Below are 20,677 nucleotides of genomic sequence, written 5' to 3' on the forward strand. Positions count from 1 at the left end.
AGAAGAACATAACGAGAGAAGAGAGAGAAAGAAAAAAAAAATTAAAAAGATGGTATAATTAATTTTATTTTTTATTTTAGGATTTGTTTGTGATAATTAGATAATAAAAGGGTTTAATTTATAAAATAAATAAATATAAGGACTAAAATGATTCTTTTCTCTTTGACTTTTAACACCGTTAGTCAATTTTGTATGTGTTTGCTAACGGAATGAACCTCAAAGTATCAGTTTGTAAACTTTTAAATCACAGGGTGCCAATCGAAAACAGCTGTAACTATAAGGTTTATTTTTATACTTTTCCTAAAGAAATACACTTAATTGTTGTTTCAAAAAAAAAAAAAAGAAATACACTTAATTGTAAAAAGTAAAAGAAAAAGAAATCCATTTAATGGATATATTATCTTTTCATATTTTATAGGAAAATCAAATATTCGATAACTTTTTATTTTATATCACAGAAAAGGCGCGGCTCACTTTCTTCCAGAATCACTAGGGTTTTAGCTCTGCTACTTGCGTTGCCTTCTGTCTTGGCTTTTTATACTTTTCTTCTCTCCCTACTCACTCTCTTCTCCAGTCTCCACAACCCTTACGGCAACTTTGGTCTACTGTCGCTCGACGTTGTCATTTCCTTCCCTCGCCGTTTGCAGCTAGGTATCAAACTGTTGCTGTTCGTCGTTTTCTCGTGTACTCATAGCCAATTTTCTCGTTTCACTGTCGCCAGGTAAGCTTCTTTGGAAATTTTTTCTTCTTTGCAGCTATTATTTCCATGGTTGATATCTGTAATTCTTCATGTTTTATTTGGTGTTTTACTGAGGGGTTCTGTTTTTATGGATGCTTTCCTACTAGGTGAGGGTCATTTCTTTTAGATGATAAATTAGAGGTTTTCGTACTAACGGAGGTGTTGAGTTTTTTTGCCACGGATTTTGATTCATCTCCTCGTATACTTGTTTCTGATTTTGATTTGTTGGGTTCTATTTAGAAAGTTGATGGTTTATTTGGACTTTTTTTTTTACTAAATGCCCTGTATTTTTTGTTTCCCAGTTTTGCCTTATATGCTGTAGCTTAATGCAACTTGAGGCCGATGTTTTCATTTGAATCATAAAACCGAAATATCTGGTCAGTTTTGACTCACAATTCGTTAGTTAAAGGTCCAAAATTCAGAAACTTTACGTTGAAAAATTTCATTCCATTCAAGAACAATATATATATATACCAGAATTCTATAGCTATGCTTAGGGAATGTGCAGAACAAAATCATTTGAAAGACATGAATTCAATTGAATTCTAATATGATTTAGACTTTCAAATTAGCTTCTATTTTTTCTTGAAAAGAAAAAAAGAAAAACTGAATTCTTTTATTTTAGTTCTTTCCAAACAACGAAGTTTATGAAAAATAGAGTTTAATCGAATTGAATTCCTTTAAGATCCACAAAATTAGAGTTTCCAAACAAGGGGTTACTGAAATTGGTTAGCAGTTAAACAACATATTGAATAAGGACTGTAAGTCTGATTAACATGGGCTATATTAGTCTCGGTATTTAGTGAAGTAAGCTTATCAGTTAATGAAGTAGATAGGGTTCTGGTTGGTGTATTAGTATTACTTATGGCTAGTGTGTGGTGTACTATCATGGTCTTCTTTTATTGCTCAAGTTTTGTTTGTTTTTGTGTTGATCAAGAAACTCGTAGTTGTTCTTTGGCTAAAATGTTTATAATAGATGAATTTCCCTTTAGGACTGTTGGCAAACGTATTAAGGAAATAGATTCAGATCACTGTTATTAGAATCTTACGAGTTGAATTAGCTTTATCTCGAGCATAATTTATAGATGAATCTAAATTATAACAAAATCTTATGATTCCTGATTTGAATCATATGATTTGATTCAGCTCTATTTCGAGCCGGATCTTCATCACCATTCATCAACAAATTAAAGAACACTAACTACTAAACTCACTCTCCTCTAGTCCGATTGTTATTTATCAAGTTATCAACTCAAACTAGCTCCATTCCATCATTATAAAGCTGACAACAAGGCAAAAAAACAGAGTCAGAAATTCAAACTCTTCATCTTTACTAAATTATTAAACAGAATCCGATTTGTGTATTAGTTTTATTAGGATTGCATTTGCATTGGATTTGAATTTTAAGTACTTGGATGATATGATTCCTTTTTTGACATTAAAATTGTATTTCTAGACTAATATTTGATAAGATTTTGAGTTCAACATGGTAAATATATATATTTTTTAATATTATGAATTTGAACCGAATCATACGATTCACAAGTCACGATTCACAAAATGAGGATTTCGATTCACGAGTCGAATCTTGTTTTGACAACTATGATTCTGATATATATCCGAATCTCTGAGTAACTGGATGGAACTGAACTGGAACCAAATTCTCTGAATTGAATTGGATTAAATTTTCGGTGCAATTCAATTCTTGAGATTTGTATTTAGAGATTTCCAACTTTTTATTTTTTCAATTCTAGAGATTTTCAGTCTCTGAATTGGACCTAATTGTGCGTAGCTATATTAGTACAACATCCACTTAGCCCACTTCTCTTTTTGCACTACTGATCAAAGAAAATATAATTACTTGGGGATCTAAGTTTCTCCCCTTCTCCTTTCCGTTTCTTGCTTTGATCAATCTCCCTCTGCTTTTATATTCTTTAACTAGAAGAATGATCTTTTTGGTTTTGGTATTTGTAACTATCATATGAATTAAATTTGGTAATTGATTTCTGATATTTTCTAGAATTGAGAGGTGTAACAACTCTGTGAACTGCAGTATTGGAAGGAAGGATGCAGGGTTGCACTGGTACTGCCGTGATGGGTTCTTTACAACAGCCTATTTGGACCAAGGGATCTGCCTTGCCTCCAACAAGGTCTAGTTTTATTGGTTTTCCACATCAGATTAAACTCAATTCTTTTAAGTCCTGTCGATATTCCCGCATTCAAGGGAGCTTAGTCACTGGAAGACCACCCTCATCTGTTTCTGTCCCTGTTCCAGAAGCTGGAGGTAACTTTAGTATGCTTTGCATCTTTTTATTATGTGTCTCCGTCTTTTATATGAATTTGGTTGGCTGAGATAATCTGATTTTGTTTTTTATGCCTTTCTTGCAATGCTGAAAATGCTATGCGTTGGTGTTGTAGCCGGAGATGTTGATATTTTGTTTCAAAAAAAGAAAATCTTTTTGTTGATGAGTGTATTGTTATATAAGTTCTGTGTGGTGCGGAGGTGGTGTTGGTGGCAGTTTAATATGTACTTCTAATTATGCTGGTTGGTTTAGAATGTCTAGCACTTACTAGAAATTTTGCTTCGAACATGATTTGACATGATGTTAGATGTTTAAGGCACCAGTAAAGAAGAAGATTAAGGGCTTGTTTAGTTTAAGAAGACAAGGTGTGTTTTGCCAGAAAATTGGAAAACGGAATTGTGTTTAGTTACAAAAACTTTTCCAAATTACAAAGTAGAAAATAGAAAATAGTTTTTCAATTTTTTGTTAGTGTTGGAATTTGGAAAACTTCAGACATGTTTTCTGAAATCCTTCATTATGTTGAAGAAGTGGAGAACATACTGCTCTCCACCTCTTCGGCATCATTGCTGCTGCATCTGTGACCCAGCAACAACAACCTTTTTTTTTTCTAAAAGAAAAAAAATTAGTTTAAATTGTGTGTAGTATTTAGTTTATACACGCAAGTCCAATTCTCAAAGAAAGAATTGGACCATCTGGTTGGGCTTTTGATCTAGTTTTTATTCTGTCATATTCTTTATTAATTCCTTATAAATCTAATACATATTGAACTTCAATCTTTTATTATATCCCACACACTGTATATTTGAGGATTGCACATTATTTTATTTCACAATTTTTTTAGTCTGTTTAAGTCCATGGAGCACCGGTACGGGTAAGAGTACGACATTGAAAAAAAATATGAGATACGGATATGGCGGGGATATGCCAAATTATAAATGTAACCACGAATCATATTCATAAGTCACTATAAAGCGACAAAGAACATTCATAATAACTAATAAGTCATTAATTCACCAAAAAGAAACATTTAATACTTCAAACTATTTAAACTACCAAGTTCAAAGACTGTTCTAAGACTTTTTCATGATCTTCATCTGCATACATTTAATACTGATTAACTTTTAGTTATTTATTTATTTTTTTGCAAGGTGTGAGCTTGTTTAGTTAATTATTCATATTAGGGATATATATATATATATATATATATATATATATATTAATCCCTATTTTTGTGAAGTTATCTAAAAAACCCCTAAATTGTACCTGATTAACTCTGAAACAGATCCCAAAGTATCCCCCAGCTATTCCCATAATTAAAAGAAAAAAGTGCTACTTGTTTGCCGTATCCTGGGCGTATCCGATATGTGTATGTCAACATCTTAGAAGTACGTGCTTCATAGATTTAAGTTGGTTATTTATTTAAATTATTGCTAATAATTTCATGTTTTCATTGAAAATAAATAATATTTAATATTAATTCTGTAAAGTTATTTGATAATATGTGAAATTATTTTTACAACATAGTTCACCATTTTGGAACTTAACTAATAATTTAATTAATAAATGAAAAATAAAAATAAAATAAAAAAATTTGGATATATAAACATTATTTAGGTTCTATTTTCTAATTGGAAAAAAAAACTAAAAATTAGTTAAAAAGGAAAGGAAAACTGGAAAATATTGATGTTTTGTATGTTGTCGTGGTGGGATCAAAATGATGTCTTACTGATGAAAGCATTTTACAGGATGAACACATGTAATTGACCTTTAACTCCCTTTAATGCATCATTTGCATAAGCGGGTGACAAGACTTTCAATACCATTCATTGTGGTGGAATTTAACATTACAGTTTTCAGGCGATAGAAGCTTTGTAGACTATGGACTCAGTGAAGCAGATCCCGAAGTGTGTGAAATTATTGACAAGGAAAAAAATAGGCAGTTTAAAAGTCTTGAGCTTATTGCCTCGGAGAATTTTACATCTCGAGCAGTGATGGAAGCAGTTGGTTCATGCTTGACAAATAAGTATTCTGAAGGACTGCCTGGTAAAAGGTAGATATGATCAATTTAATTAAACTACACACTTTTTATGCTGTGATTTGAAATTTTCTGATTGCAATTAATTAATTTCAATATACCACAGATACTATGGTGGAAATGAACACATTGATGAGCTAGAAATTCTTTGTCAAAAGAGGGCTTTGGATGCATTTCATTTAGATGGAAAGAAGTGGGGGGTTAATGTTCAACCATTGTCTGGTTCTCCTGCTAATTTTGAGGTTTATACTGCTGTCCTTAAGCCACATGACAGAATAATGGTAATACTTTCTTCTTTGCTCTTTTTCTCTTAGCTTTTTTTTTTGTCTGTTTGGTGTTCTAATGCTTTAACGGTTACATTTATTGTTTTCTGAATTGAAGGTAGCAAAAGTCCTCATGTTTTACGTGTTCTTACTTAGGGTTTGGACTTACCTCATGGGGGACATTTGTCTCATGGGTTTATGACTCCTAAAAGACGAGTATCTGGCACATCAATATATTTTGAGTCTATGCCATATCGACTTAATGAATCCACAGGTACTGCATATGTAATATCAGATTTGCTTGGGATGAAATTGCTTACAATCTTTCTCTGGTGGTTTACTAATTATATTCCTCAAACATTTTGTACAGGTGTGGTAAATTACGATATGCTTGAGGAAACAGCTAAGCTCTTCCGACCAAAGCTCATTATTGCAGGTGCCAGTGCTTATCCTCGAGATTTTGATTATGCTCGCATGAGGAAGGTAGGAGTCATGTGCAGTTATTTTATTTTTATCTCCGTTTTGCTTCTTTACTGAATGGATGGCTGTGTTTCCTTTGTTTAAGGGATTTACTAATAGCACTTAATATCTGTTTGAAGATCGCAGATGCTGTTGGTGCTTTTCTCATGATGGACATGGCTCACATAAGTGGGCTTGTTGCAGCTTCTGTTGTTGCTGATCCTTTTGAGTATTGTGATATTGTGACAACCACCACCCACAAGGTCAGTGCAGTTTATAACTTGGCAGACAAAACTGCCTCAATGCTAGTTTGAATTCATTATGCCTTGGTAACTTCCTGTCCTCATCTAGAAGGGCGTCTGACATGTTAAAATTTGTTGTGATGTAACCATAAGTTTGATATCCTCGGTAATGCTTTTGTCAATAATTTACATTGGACTTGTTTTCAGTCCCTACGGGGTCCTAGAGGTGGCATGATCTTTTTCAAAAAGGATCCTGTTCTTGGAGTTGATTTGGAAACTGCCATTAACAATGCTGTTTTTCCAGGCCTGCAGGTACTTGCTAGCTTTTCTCAGAATTTCATTTCATTTAGGTTATTGCTTCTGTGAAGTTCCGCCTTAGTTGGACCTAATTTTTGAAATTTGTTGTGGTAATGTCTCAGGGTGGTCCTCATAACCACACAATTGGTGGACTAGCAGTATGCTTAAAGCATGCACAATCTCCTGAATTCATAACCTATCAGAAGCAGGTGACGTACAAGATTTTGGTTAAGCTTGGCCTGACGCATGTCTTAATTCATCTTATCTAATTTGCTTACTTGGTGTTGTAGGTCGTTGCCAACTGTAGAGCTCTTGCTAACCGGTTGGTTGAACTTGGGTATAAATTAGTTTCAGGTGGGAGTGATAATCATCTAGTTCTTGTAGACTTAAGGCCACTAGTAAGCTTCTTCCTCCCTTATTGTTTCTTCACCTCCAACTTTACAAAAATGATCCTATTTGAAGTTTACTTGTATTCTCTGAAGTGATGGTTCATCTCCTTGCTTCTTCTAAGATGTTTAATATTTTCAGGGTATTGATGGAGCTCGAGTGGAGAAAATTCTTGACATGGCATCTATTACCCTCAACAAAAATTCAGTGCCTGGTCAGCATCATTTGTTTTATCCTGCTGCCCGACCATTTATATATTATTTGCAATATTTTTACTTATACTGTCTGTTATTGAGTTTTGCAGGAGATAGCAGTGCATTAGTTCCCGGTGGTATTCGCATAGGATCACCTGCAATGACTACGAGAGGATTTGCGGAGAAGGAATTTGTAGCAATAGCTGATTTCATTCATGAGGGCGTGCAGATTACAATTGAAGCTAAGAAGTCGATGGCAGGATCAAAGCTCCAAGAGTTCTTGAAGTTTGTTACATCCCCTGATTTCGCTTTGCAGGGTAAAGTGTCAGATCTTGGAACAAGAGTTGAAGCCCTTACAACCCAATTTCCGATTCCTGGAATTTGATGATTTTATTAGGACACATTAAGCTTTATAAGCATGTCTCTACAAGTTCAATGATTAGGTTTGCTTAAATAGGAGCAAAAAGCATCAGTCACTATGGAGCTATACAGTAGTATGAAAACTGGAAACAAACAGCATCCTGATCCACCCACTTTGTAATGTTGTTTGTTCAATAGAGAAAACCTGCTTTTGGGCTCAAAGTTTACATAATAATGACAAGTTCTATCTTTTGTGATTTTTGGTAACTTTGTTTCATTGGTCATTTAACAATTAACTCATTTTCACAACGTCTCAGTGAAGATACCCAACCTGTCTCTCTTTTAGTTAAATACTGTTCATTTGGGTTCAAGTGCACGACCGGCTTGTGGGATTCATGTCTTCGAATACTGTTCATGGTGTTCAAGTGCACGACCTGCCTGTGGAATTCATATCTTAAAAAATTCTAAAAACAATTTGAGGATCCGTGTTTGTCTGCCCGCCAATCAAAAGAAAAATGAAGTTAAAAGAAAGGTGGGTGGAGAGTGGTTTGGGGTTTAATTCAAGTGGAGAGTGGTTTCAGTGTTCCCTTTTATGTCCATTCCAGTGTTTCCTTTTATGTCCCTCTCACAAAAAATGGTGTTCATTTAATTAAAATAATATATTTTGTGAACTAGGAGGACCCACACATTAAAAAGGGACTACTTTTTTTTTTTGTGAGAGGAACATGTAAAGGGACACTGAAATAAGGACAACAGATTTTCTTCCGAAAGAGTTGTTGTCTTCTGCTTTTGTTGTGGGGGTCATTGGGCATTCACATCAATTCTGTAGATCGAACTGAGTTCATGTAAGAAGCTTGGTTGAAGGCAAGGCAAGCACATATATGGGCTCGAAGGTGCAGATGGGGAATTGCCTACTGTTGGTCCCTTATAACAGTGCAAGTATAGTTCCAAGGGGGGGTTAGGAACTATTTAAACTTTTTCCTAAGTTTGGGCAAACTTTTTTTCGTAAGAGAAAAGGTTTTAACAGCGGCGCTGAGTGATCAGTAAGATACTGGCTTAGTCAACTGGTGACTAGGTCAGTTTCTTGACTTGAGTCAGGAGATAGCACTTAAAGTCTATTCCTGAGCTCAGATGTTCGATGCGCACAATTCAGCTTGACCTTTTTACTTGGTCAGTTTTGGTTATTTAAGCAAGCAATATATATAAGGAGTTTAAGGTAAGAAATACGTTACTCAGCAGATTTATCCAGGTTCGGCTTCTTCTAAGCCTACGTCCTGTCCCCGGAACACGTTCCGAGATTTCAAATCCTCTACTGAGCTCTTTAAAGGTAGAGCCTCAAACCTTTTACAATCTTAGCAACTGAGTATAACAAGAGTACCTTCCTCTATACCTCTACTCAATCCTAATCTCTTGCTGAGTACTATAACCGAGTACTCAGCCTCTCCTTTCTAATCTCTAGAAATGATAAGTGTTTGTCCTAGACAATGATTTGCTAAGACACCTTAGATGATTAAATAGTCACTCTAGACTTTTACACAAAAGATATTGAATGTAGTGTAAGATTGCTTTGCTTTTTGCTTGCAGAACTTGTGTAGAAATTTGGTCAGCGTAATGACTTGATCAAGTTCTGTAAAATGAAAGCTTCTGATGGCACTCTATTTATAGAGACGTCTGGGCATCAGTCATTTCGAATTTCGAAATAACCGTTGGAGGGAAACGGTTTCCTGTCGTTGTCATCCTGACTTGCTCAGAGCTCTCAGCCAATCAGATTTGTGTATCTTCTGTTTTCGGTCAGCTCAGCAGACTGTCTCTCCTTTTATGGTAAAGTCAACTGGACAGCATACTGTGTCGTCTGATCTTTACCCAAAGAGGAAATACTTTGTCTGGAAGTTTTCCTTAGCCAGCTGCTGTCTTGTACGTTTGTCGAGTCTACTCAGCAGCTTCATCTTGAAGTTGTTCCCGAAGGTCTTCTAGATCCTTCTTTCGCTGAGTTGCGTTTTGTCCAAAACGACAACGTTTTGACAAACGCGGGCCGACTTGTACTGAGTTGTTTGACTTGGGCTTTGACACTTGTATTGGGCTTGGGCCTTTTAATTCTTTTGTCTTATAAACAATTTAACTCAACATTGAACAAACACATTAGTAGAATAAATCAAAGCATTTAAACTTAGTGTGTTTAGAATATGTATTTCAATTTTACTTAAACAATTTTGTCAAATCAAAATTATGTGGAAAGGTGTTTCAACAAACTCCCCCATTTTGATGTTGGCAAAACTATTCAGCGAGGAACTCAGTATTGAGCTCCCCCATGATAGTTGACCTATTATACCTAGCAAACTCCCCCGTAAGGGTTGAGCTACTGACTTAGTTTTACTCTAAACATCTACAGGTTTAATCAAGTAAGTCTAAGGTCAGTTTTCAAATATAGGTCAGCTTATATAGCATATTCTATTTACTCAGTATAAAGCGGAAGGTTTGAGCATTCAGAGTGCGCTGAGTAATTTGTTGTTCAATGAGTTCTTAAAAGACAATGTTTTATAAACACATAGGTCAATGTCAAACATGTTATCAACATTTGATTCAATCAATAAGTTTTATAAGTGTTAAACATAGCTGATTTAATTGAAGATACATAATGACTCAGTACACAGCAATATATATCATAACTCAAGAATAGAATGAAGGATGCAGATATGATATATTGATATCGGTAGTCAGTGTTTACAATAAAAACTTAAAGACAAGGCATATAGATTACATCGTACTTAGTCTATACTGAGCTAGCCTATTTCTATTTCCTTTTCTTTTGTTGGGACTGACTAGACCCATGATGTGTTCTTGATGGTGTTCTCGCTTGTTCTTTCTCCCCCGTTTTGTCAGCATCGGGAGGAGGAATCCGAAAGCTATCGGTTAAGACAGCCCTGGTCAGTTCGTTGGACAGCGCTTTAAGGCGGTCAGCGCTTTCATTTACACCATAAAAAATGGCAACTCCCTGTCCGGAGACTTCATCGGGTATATTGAGCTCGGCAGCGCTGATCATACTTACTATGAAGGCTTCAGACTTACCAATCCATATAAGCGCATCAGTCAGTCCAGCAATGACTTGATGGAAGGTTTTAAGTAAATAGGTGTCATAGTACTGACGCTGAACGTTGCTGTGACGGATGTGATTGAAGGTTTGCCTTGTGATGGACAACATCTCGTTTTGTTTCATTTGGTCAGTGTCCATCTCCTGCTTGTTCAGATTTAGCAATCGAACAGCTTCACCAATTTGCTCCACTAAGCACTGAGAGTAAGAGACCATTTGCTCATTGGTCTTGAGTTGCTCGGTGTGAAGCTGAGCAAAGAGCATCTTGACCTCAACAGAGGTTGCATAGCCTTGGTTCGCAGCTGACAAGTTTTGAACCTGTTGTTGTAGAGAATTCAAGTGTTGAACGGTTGTCAGCAGGATCTCAGCCAGCTTGGCGATGGCGTCCTGCTTAGCTTGCTGTGTTTGATAAGTGATGATGACGTTCAGCAAGTCCTAGAATCCCTTAACTTCGTTGAGAAGCTGAGTGACCTGGGAAAGCTGAGTAGTCTCAATAGATGAAGACCCAGCAGCAGGAGGAGTGGATTGTTGAAGGTCTTTGATCAATGCTTGCACTGATTCGATTATCCTTTTGCCGGACTCAGTGGCATTCAGATAGCTTTGAGAGCCTTCAGTGACATCAGTGTGACCGGTAGGAAGAGGAGTCAAAGGAATGACATGGTCAGTGACTGGGAGTGTTGTTCCAATCTGCACTTGAGATTCTGGTAGAACTGAGGCATCGACAGATAGATGAGTTGGAGAAGTAGCAACGCGAATACTGTCAGTGATGACGGGGGCGGATATGTTTGGAGTCAGCACCATGCTTGGAATAATAGCATTTACAGTAATCGGCTCAACTTGACTGGTTGAGTTTGCGGAAGCACTTAAATCGGCATGTTCCTATTGAGAAGAAACAGAGGCTTGCTTTTCGATGGATGCCGCAGGCTTTCTACCAACAAATTTGAGATTTAGGGCAGAAGGGTCTTTTGTTGGTTGTTGAACGGCAAAGGTAGGAAAAGTTGATAGTTCAACGGGAGTCTCACTGACTCCTTTCTGACTTGCCTTGATGAGTTTTCTTCTTCGAGGAGGAGTAGGAGGTTTGTCAGCTTGAATAGACTCTCCTGAGTGAGAAGGAGAGGTTTCTTCCTGATCATAATGAGGGAGATCAGTTTGCTCTTGGACTTGATCAACGTTGTGTTGGTCAAGTTCTTGCTCTTCTCCAGCAGCCAACCCAGTATTGGGGTGCTCAACTGCAACCTCACTGGTTGTCTCCTCATTGTCCTCAGCGTCATCCTGACCGCTGGTCTCGTCTTCTTCGTCTTCTTCTGAACTATCACCATCTAGTTCTTCCTCTACTTGGGAGATGAACTGATCATCCAGTTGTACCTCTTCTCCCAGTTCTTCAGACACAGTACCTAAACACTGTGTGTAGTGAGAGTCACCAGGCACAACAATGTTAGTAGGGATAGCATCGAGGGGAGTCAGTGTGGAGGACTTGTGCTTCTTCTGAGATTGCTCATTTGTGTCCTTAGTTTCAGGCTCATCTTGCCTGCTCCTTTTCTCAGCTGACTTAGCAGCTGACTTTTGCCTCTTAGCTGGAGACTCAGCATCTTTTGAAGGAGTCCCAACAGCTTTTCTTTTCCGGGAAGCTGGGGCCTTAGTCCTTCTTCCTTTCTGTGGGACAGCAGTTCCCTCAGCAGCAGCTTTACCCTTCTTCAAAGGCTGACCGAACTTCAACGCTCTCAGCGAAGCCGCTGTGATCTCAGATCCTCTAGCCGTTTCTTCATCGGTCAAGTCTACCCGATGATCAATGAGGATCCTGGTGATGAGCGATCCTAGCCTCAGCGTGCCAGTACTGCGTTGGAAGCCAGCGATAAGGAATACTGGCATGTTGATCGGTTTGTACGTCAGCATATGCCAGATAAAGCATTGTTCGAAGTTCGTTGCTGAGGTAGTGCAGTTGATCTTCGGATAGATAAAGTAACTCAGTAGATAATGAGCCATCTTCTGGTGCTGACCCATAGATGAAGCTGAGACTTCTCCTGAGTGGCCCTCAGGTTTGCAGAAATTGACCTCGTACCCAGTACCATCCTGATCTCCAGATCTCCTTAGCCTTGCTCCCTCAGTTTTTAACTTGAGCAAATTTCCTAGGTAGAGAGGGTTGATGAAGATGGTTTTCTTTTTCACCACGGTTACCAGGTAGTCCTGGTTATCATTGGCAACGCGAAGGTTGTGGTAAAACTCCTTTACCAGGTCAGGATAGGTGTGATCCCTAATTGAAAATAGGTCAGTCCATCCATTTTGGGAAATCCACTCACAGAAAGGTTGTTCGGATTGGACGAAAGCTTCAGATACCCATCTTGAGGGTTCAACCTTCCATTCTCGGACGTTTTCGAAGACCTTTGAGTAGGTCCTGACTTTTTCAGGCTTTCCCTTACCAGAGGAGGTTTGGCCAGTTTTTCCCTTGCTCGGCGAGGTGACCCTGGTGGATTCCGGCATAGAGGTTTGCCTGGAAGTTTCATCGGAGCTGGGCTTAGTGTGGCCAGCACCGGAGATGTTGAAGGTAACTTTAGTCATAATTTTGGAGAAGAAGGTATGGAAATCTTAGAGAGAGAGAGTGTTTGGTGAGAAAGCTTTCTTTGCCTTAGTGATTCGATAATCGTAAAGAATAAAAAATGGGGAATTACCCATTACTTATAGAGGTGAGGTGTGGTGTGGTGTGGATTTTATCGAATCCATGTGTCAGTTTTGCCTTGGGATTGTCAACCGACAAAGATCCTGGCATTTATGACACATACGGCGTATACGTCATCCTAGAGGCTATACGCGTGCTATTGCATTTATTCTAACGGATCTAACACTCAGCATTTAGAAAACTAAGCGTTTGATATTCTGAGTGGTCAGTATTGCATGAACGGATGATTTCTAAGTTTAAAACTAACTTACTCAGTGTGCAGGTTTACTCAGTATTTGCTGTTCAATTAATTTCAATGAGCACACAACAAAAACAATCATTTAGCATAGTAATTCACTCAGCATGCATATTCATTTAGTTCAGGAATTTACTGAAGAGGATTAGACATACCAATAGCTTCTCTCAGTATGCTGAACTGCTCATGGGCCAGTGGCTTCGTGAAGATATCCGCAAGCTGCTCGTCCGTTGGGACAAAGGTCAGTTTTATCTCACCTTTGAGTACATGGTCTCTAATGAAGTGATGTCTGATGCTGACATGCTTCATTCTGCTGTGTTGAATTGGGTTCTTTGAAAGATCAATTGCACTTTTGTTGTCACATTTGACTTCAATTGTCTTTGTTTGAACACCATAGTCTTCAAGCTGTTGCTTAATCCATAGGACTTGAGCAACACAATGACCAGCAGCAATGTACTCAGCTTCAGTGGTAGACAAGGCTACTGACGCCTGCTTTTTGCTGAACCAGGATACAAGACAGCTTCCTAAGAAGTGACATCCTCCAGAGGTGCTTTTACGTTCCAGCTTATCCCGTCCATAGTCAGCGTCAGTGTATCCGATGAGTGTGAAATCATGAGTATTGGGATACCATAAACCTGCGTTCACTCGATATAATTTGCTGTCTACTGACTTACCATTCTCGTCAGCGCATAGGACAGTGTCAGTGCCCATAGGAGTGGATATTGGCTTGCAATTTTCCAAATCATATTTCTTTAATATCTCCTTGGCATATTTGGCTTGACTGATGAAGATGCCGTTCTTTCCTTGTTTAATTTGAAGACCGAGGAAGAAGTTGAGTTCTCCCATCATGGACATTTCAAACTCAGTCTGCATTTGTTTGCTAAACTCCTTGCACATTGATTCGTTAGTTGCACCAAATATTATATCATCAACATAAATTTGGGCCAACAGGGTATCTTTACCCTTTCTCTTAATGAATAAGGTTGTATTAGCTTTGCCCCTGACATAATTTCTAGTCAACAGAAAACTGGTCAACCTCTCATACCAAGCACGTGGTGCTTGCTTGAGGCCGTACAGAGCCTTTTTGAGTTTATAAACGTGGTTTGGGAATTTAGGGTCCTCAAAACCTGGGGGTTGATTAACATAAACCTCCTCGTTTATAACTCCATTAAGAAATGCACTTTTGACATCCATTTGGAATAATTTAAAGTTCATGTAAGATGCATATGCACATAAGATTCTAATAGCTTCCAGCCTTGCCACTGGGGCAAAGGTCTCACCGTAGTCAATACCTTCTTGCTGACTGTAGCCCTGAGCTACAAGTCTTGCTTTGTTCCTGACTACATTCCCTTGTTCATCCATCTTGTTCCTAAAGACCCATCTTATTCCAATGGTCTTTTGACTCTTTGGATGAGGCACTAGCTCCCATACATCGTTTCTTCTGAATTGATCGAGCTCCTCTTGCATTGCGTTCATCCAGAATTCATCTTCATCAGCATCAGCGAAGTTCTTAGGTTCCTGTACTGAGACGAAGGCTACATTGCTGAGGTGCTTCCTGAGTTGATTCCTCGTCATCAGGGTATTCCCAGCAGAATCAAGGATTGAACTTTCTGAGTGCCCTCTTGGAATCCTTATCTCTTTAGGTAGATTTATGTCTTGTGCTGTCTGTGTTTCAACAATCTCTGCAGAAGTAGATGGGTCAGTAAAAGTAATCTTAGGTTCACTCTTACTCTTGGTCAGCCTTTTCGTGAACGACTCAGTAGCTGGTTCTTGGTCAGCGGTTACTGAGTGTGGATCATCTTCGGTCAGCGGCTGGTATCTACCTGCAGGGTTAGTTTCGTCGAACTCCACATGTACTGACTCTTCTAGAACTTGAGTTCGCTTATTAAAAACTCTGTATGCTTTGCTGTTTGTTGAGTAGCCCAAAAAGATATCCTCATCAGCTTTTGAATCAAACTTTGCTAAGCTATCTTTGGTATTTAAAATAAAACATTTACAGCCAAAGGCACGAAAGTATCCAATATTGGGCTTTCGTCCTTTCCAAAGTTCATAGGGGGTTTCTTTAATATAGGTCTAACTAGAGCCCTATTAAGAATATAGCACGTTGTGTTAACAGCCTCTCCCCAAAAATACTTTGGAAGCCTATGCTCATCCAGCATTGTCCTGGCTATTTCAACCAGAGTTCTGTTCTTCCTTTCAACAACCCCATTTTGTTGAGGTGTTCTAGGAGCAGAAAAATTGTGGTCAATGCCGCTGGCTTCACAGAATTCAACAAACTTTTGGTTTTTGAATTCTCCACCATTATCGCTACGGATGTGAGCTAATTTTAGGTCTTTATCATTTTCAATTTTCTAACCAAATTTGAAAATGTCTCAAAGGTCTCGTCCTTGCTGGTCAGCAAGATGACCCACATGTACCGAGAGAAGTCATCTACAATGACCAAGTAAAATCTTCTTCCACCCAGACTCAGCGGCTGGACTGGACCGAAGAGATCCAAGTGTAGTAACTCTAACGGACGCTTAGTTGAGACAATATTTTTGCTGTGAAAAGATTGTTTGGTTTGTTTTCCAGCTTGGCAAGCGTGGCATAATTGATCTTTTTCAAATTTAAGTTCAGGCAGTCCCTCAACCAATTGCTTTCTTGCTAGTTTGGCCAGGAGGTCCATGCTTACATGACCAAGTCTCATGTGCCATAGCCAGGAATTCTCTTCCTTTGATACTAAGCACACAGTTTTTGAAAACTTTTTCTCTAAGTCTAGCATAAAGACATTATCTATGCGAGGGGCAGTTAAGATTAACTCATTTGTTTTACCCTCGTATATTTTACATCCAGTAGCATCAAATATAACTTTTCTCCCATTGTCACATAGCTGAGCTACGCTGAGTAAGTTATATTTGAGTCCGCTGACTAGGGAGACAGATTCAATAGTAGGATTACCTCCAATGGTTCCTGACCCTACTATCTTACCCTTCTTGTTGTCTCCAAAACTTACACTTCCTCCTCGTTTACGCTCAAACGTGATGAATTGAGTTTCATCACCAGTCATATGCCTCGAGCATGCGCTATCAATATACCACATCTTTGACTTCTCGGCACATCTCAGGCTTACCTGCATTGTAACTAGTTACTTTTAGGTACCCAATTCTTTTTGGGTCCTTGCTTGTTAGGTGCAACAGGTAAAGCATCATATTTTATTTTATGGCGACATACTTGGACAGTATGGCCATTCTTTCCACAGAAGTCACAGTTGACCTTCTGTTTAGGATGTTTCACTGACTTGTCAGCACCCCAGTGCTGAGCGTGCTAGCACACCTTAGTGGTGTGTCCTTTCTTTCCACAAAAGTCACACTGGACTTTTCGCTGGGGATTCCATCTCTGCTGAGTACCTTGGTACTGAGTTCTCAGAGGAATGTTTATTTTATTTGGAACCTTTAGTTGGTTCTGGATAGTTGTGACGTCCTTTCTCAGTTTCTTTGAAACTGATTGGACTTCAGAGACAGACTCATGTATGATCTTCATGTTATCATGCAGAGTTGAATTGTCCTAAAGAAGGAATCTGAGGTCACTCAGTTTGACCTCTTCCACTTCGTCACAGCGCCTGCTGAGTGCTCTAACTTTCTTATTACACTTCTTGACAAGTGTGTAGAGATCACTCAGGGCATTAACCATATCGTTTCTGAGCTGGGGAAGAGTAATTACCTCATTTGATTGCTCCTCGTCATCTGATGCGACGGATAGGTCAGCATGCTCAGAACCGCACGGCTCAGCAAGTTCGTCAGCCATGAAGCATATCTTCGCTGACTCGGTGGCCTCAGTTTCTGTAGATGAAGACTCATCACTCTCGCTCCATGTAGCCACCATTGCCTTTTTGCCGCTCTTCTTGTCTTTCCTCAGTGTGGGGCAGCTTGACTTAATATGGCCGGTTTGATGGCACTCAAAGCATGTAATGGGCTTTGAGCTGTCCTTTTTGTATTTGCTGTCGCTTGAGTCAGCCTTATACTTATCAAACTTTCTGTAAGGCTTCTTAGAATATTTGTCATTCTTCCTGAACAGCCTTTTCATCTTCCTTGTGAACATAGCCATCTCCTCATCATCAGTTGAGCTCCCGTCAGTGGAGTCAACTTTCATGACAAGAGATTTCTGCTTCTTGTCTTCAGATTTTTCCTTCACCTCGAAGTTTTTCATAGATATCTCATGGGTCAGCAACGAGCCGATGAGTTCATCATATTTGTAGGTGGTTAAATCCTGAGCTTCCTCAACAGCTGTCTTCTTTGCTTGCCAGTCTTTAGGAAGACTCCTGAGTATCTTTTTAACTTGTTCTTCCTCAGTGAAGATTTTCCCAAGTCTCTTGAGCTCATTAATGATGTTGGTAAACCTTGCATTCATGTCTGAGATGCCTTCATCATTGTTCATCTCGAACAGCTCGTACAGTCTCATCTGCTGATTCACCTTGGACTCCTTTACTTTATTGGTTCCCTCGTAGGTGACTTCCAGCTTTTTCCAGATCTCTTGCGCCGACTCACAACCTGAGATTTTATTATATTCTGCAGCATCGAGCGCACAGTGAAGCATATTGATAGCCGAAGCGTGATTTTGAAGCTTCTTAAGATCATCCTCTGTCCATTTGGCCTCAGCTTTTACAACTGTTTGGCCAGCCACAACTTCGACAGGTACAAATGGGCCTTGAACTATAGATAGCCAGGCACTCATGTTTGTAGCCTGAATGAAGTTTTTCATCCTATTCTTCCAGAAGGTATAGTTGGACCCGAAGAATAGGGGAGGCCGAGTGATGGACAGCCCCTCAGGCAGTATCTGAGTTGTTTGGTTTCCTGGGAGAAACCGAGTACTGTTTTCGCCCATGGTAGGGATCAGCTAAAGGTTGTTAGACCTTTTACAGAGAGCTTTGAGGCTCTGATACCACTTGTTGGTCCCTTATAACAGTGCAAGTATAGTTCTAAGGGGGGGTTAGGAACTATTTAAACTTTTTCCTAAGTTTGGGCAAACTTTTTTTCTTAAGAGAAAAGGTTTTAACAGCGGCGCTGAGTGATCAGTAAGATACTGGCTTAGTCAACTGGTGACTAGGTCAGTTTCTTGACTTGAGTCGGGAGATAGCACTTAAAGTCTATTCCTGAGCTCAGATGTTCGATGCGCACAACTCAGCTTGACCTTTTTACTTGGTCAGTTTTGGTTATTTAAGCAAGCAATATATATAAGGAGTTTAAGGTAAGAAATACGTTACTCAGCAGATTTATCCAGGTTCGGCTTCTTCTAAGCCTACGTCCTGTCCACGGAACACGTTCCGAGATTTCAAATCCTCTACTGAGCTCTTTAAAGGTAGAGCCTCAAACCTTTTACAATCTTAGCAACTGAGTATAACAAGAGTACCTTCCTCTATACCTCTACTCAATCCTAATCTCTTGCTGAGTACTATAACCGAGTACTCAGCCTCTCCTTTCTAATCTCTAGAAATGATAAGTGTTTGTCCTAGACAATGATTTGCTAAGACACCTTAGATGATTAAATAGTCACTCTAGACTTTTACACAAAAGATATTGAATGTAGTGTAAGATTGCTTTGCTTTTTGCTTGCAGAACTTTGCGTAGAGATTTGGTCAGCGTAATGGCTTGATCAAGTTCTGTAAAATGAAAGCTTCTGATGGCACTCTATTTATAGAGACGTCTGGGCATCGGTCATTTCGAATTTCGAAATAACCGTTGGAGGGAAACGGCTTCCTGTCGTTGTCATCCTGACTTGCTCAGAGCTCTCGGCCAATCAGATTTGTGTATCTTCTGTTTTCGGTCAGCTCAACAGACTGTCTCTCCTTTTATGGTAAAGTCAACTGGACAGCATACTGTGTCGTCTGATCTTTACCCAAAGAGGAAATACTTTGTCTGGAAGTTTTCCTTAGCCAGCTGCTGTCTTGTACGTTTGTCGAGTCTACTCAGCAGCTTCATCTTGAAGTTGTTCTCGAAGGTCTTCTAGATCCTTCTTTCGCTGAGTTGCGTTTTGTCCAAAACGACAACGTTTTGACAAACGCGGGCCGACTTGTACTGAGTTGTTTGACTTGGGCTTTGACACTTGTATTGGGCTTGGGCCTTTTAATTCTTGTGTCTTATAAACAATTTAACTCAACATTGAACAAACACATTAGTAGAATAAATCAAAGCATTTAAACTTAGTGTGTTTAGAATATGTATTTCAATTTTACTTAAACAATTTTGTCAAATCAAAATTATGTGGAAAGGTGTTTCAACACCTACCAGTGATGGTATGTTGATAGATCAAGAAGAGACTCAGGTGGTGCAAGTAGTTTAGAAGAAGCAGTGGCAAATCCTAAAACTGGAGAAAATAGTTCGCTACTGGCAAAGGTGTGTGGGTCGCCAGTGCCACCCATTAAGTTTGAGTAGTTACCTCTGATGCTAAACGACGACAAGAGTCCTTTAATTCATGTGCCATTAAGCGAGAATATAGTGTTTGCAACCAGTTTTACAACAATGTTGGAGGAAAGGAAAGCATTGTCCCGAGCAGTCATTTTTTTTATTGGGGGAATTGATGTTCTATGGAAAATTCGAAATAGTTGTTCTATCCAAAACCACTATCGCAATCACAGTCTTTGAGATTACAAAGCATGGTATAGTGGCTTGGAGACTTACCAATTTTTATGGTTTTCCTAAAAGATATAACAAAAGAGCTTTGGAATTTATTGTGTCATCTTCATTCATTGTCTTCGCTTCATTGGTGATTATAATGATATGTTGTCTGTCGAGGATAAAAAGAAAGGACGTGTGGAGCATCCTAGGTGGTGGTTTAGAGGTTTCTGGGAGGTAATTCTTAATTGTAACTCCACTGATCTCCTACTTATTGGATGTCCTTTTACATGGGAAAGATGTAAGGATTCTTCTAATGCGGTTGAGGAATGTATCGATAGAGCTATAGTTTCTCTCCTTCTTGGTCCTTTAATTTTCCGAGTGCAACTCTCCACAACCTTTTAGCTCCTATATCAAATCATTCCCCAATCTTATTAGATTTTGCCCATGTTCATCAATGGAAGCATCCTACACAATTTTGATTCAGAAATGCTTGGTTGGGTGAATCCGACTTAATAGAGCCAGTTAAAAATTATTGGCATGGTTCTCAAACAAAAAACTTTGTGCCCAAGTTTTCTAGCATGGTTGTTCGCATATCGTTTTGGGGTCGGGAAAGAGATTTGAAGCTCAAATCTGAAATTGATTTATTGCAAATTAGAGTTAGTACCTTACAAAATTTGGATGGTGTTTCTTCATTTGCTCAGTGTCGTGCTATCGAAGACAGTGACCGGAACACACATTCTTGTTGGTGTATGCCTTAGTCTGAGACATTATAATCTTAACAGTACTCTTAATCATAAGGCAATAATGTATT

The 20,677-nt window shown here is 38.8% G+C and overlaps 1 protein-coding gene across 2 annotated transcripts; it reads left to right on the top strand.

The window, feature by feature from the left end:
• The first annotated feature begins 451 nt into the window (after positions 1–451).
• On the top strand, positions 452–7,536 carry LOC136202662 (serine hydroxymethyltransferase 3, chloroplastic). 2 transcript variants are annotated; one of them, XM_065993422.1, is made up of 12 exons: positions 452–721; positions 2,760–3,023; positions 4,900–5,092; positions 5,184–5,358; positions 5,497–5,614; positions 5,711–5,823; positions 5,940–6,062; positions 6,249–6,353; positions 6,461–6,547; positions 6,629–6,736; positions 6,867–6,939; positions 7,030–7,536. In XM_065993422.1, exons 2-12 carry the CDS (start codon positions 2,807–2,809, stop codon positions 7,302–7,304), a joined length of 1,587 nt encoding a protein of 528 aa, XP_065849494.1. In that variant the 5' UTR covers positions 452–721; positions 2,760–2,806; the 3' UTR covers positions 7,305–7,536. The 2 variants fall into 2 exon arrangements, with proteins under 2 accessions (XP_065849494.1, XP_065849493.1); XM_065993421.1 differs by having other exon boundaries at positions 2,793–3,023.
• The last annotated feature ends 13,141 nt before the right edge of the window (positions 7,537–20,677 follow it).

The sequence above is a fragment of the Euphorbia lathyris genome, chromosome 8 (genome assembly GCF_963576675.1).
Source record: "Euphorbia lathyris chromosome 8, ddEupLath1.1, whole genome shotgun sequence".
NCBI classification, from domain to species: domain Eukaryota; kingdom Viridiplantae; phylum Streptophyta; class Magnoliopsida; order Malpighiales; family Euphorbiaceae; genus Euphorbia; species Euphorbia lathyris.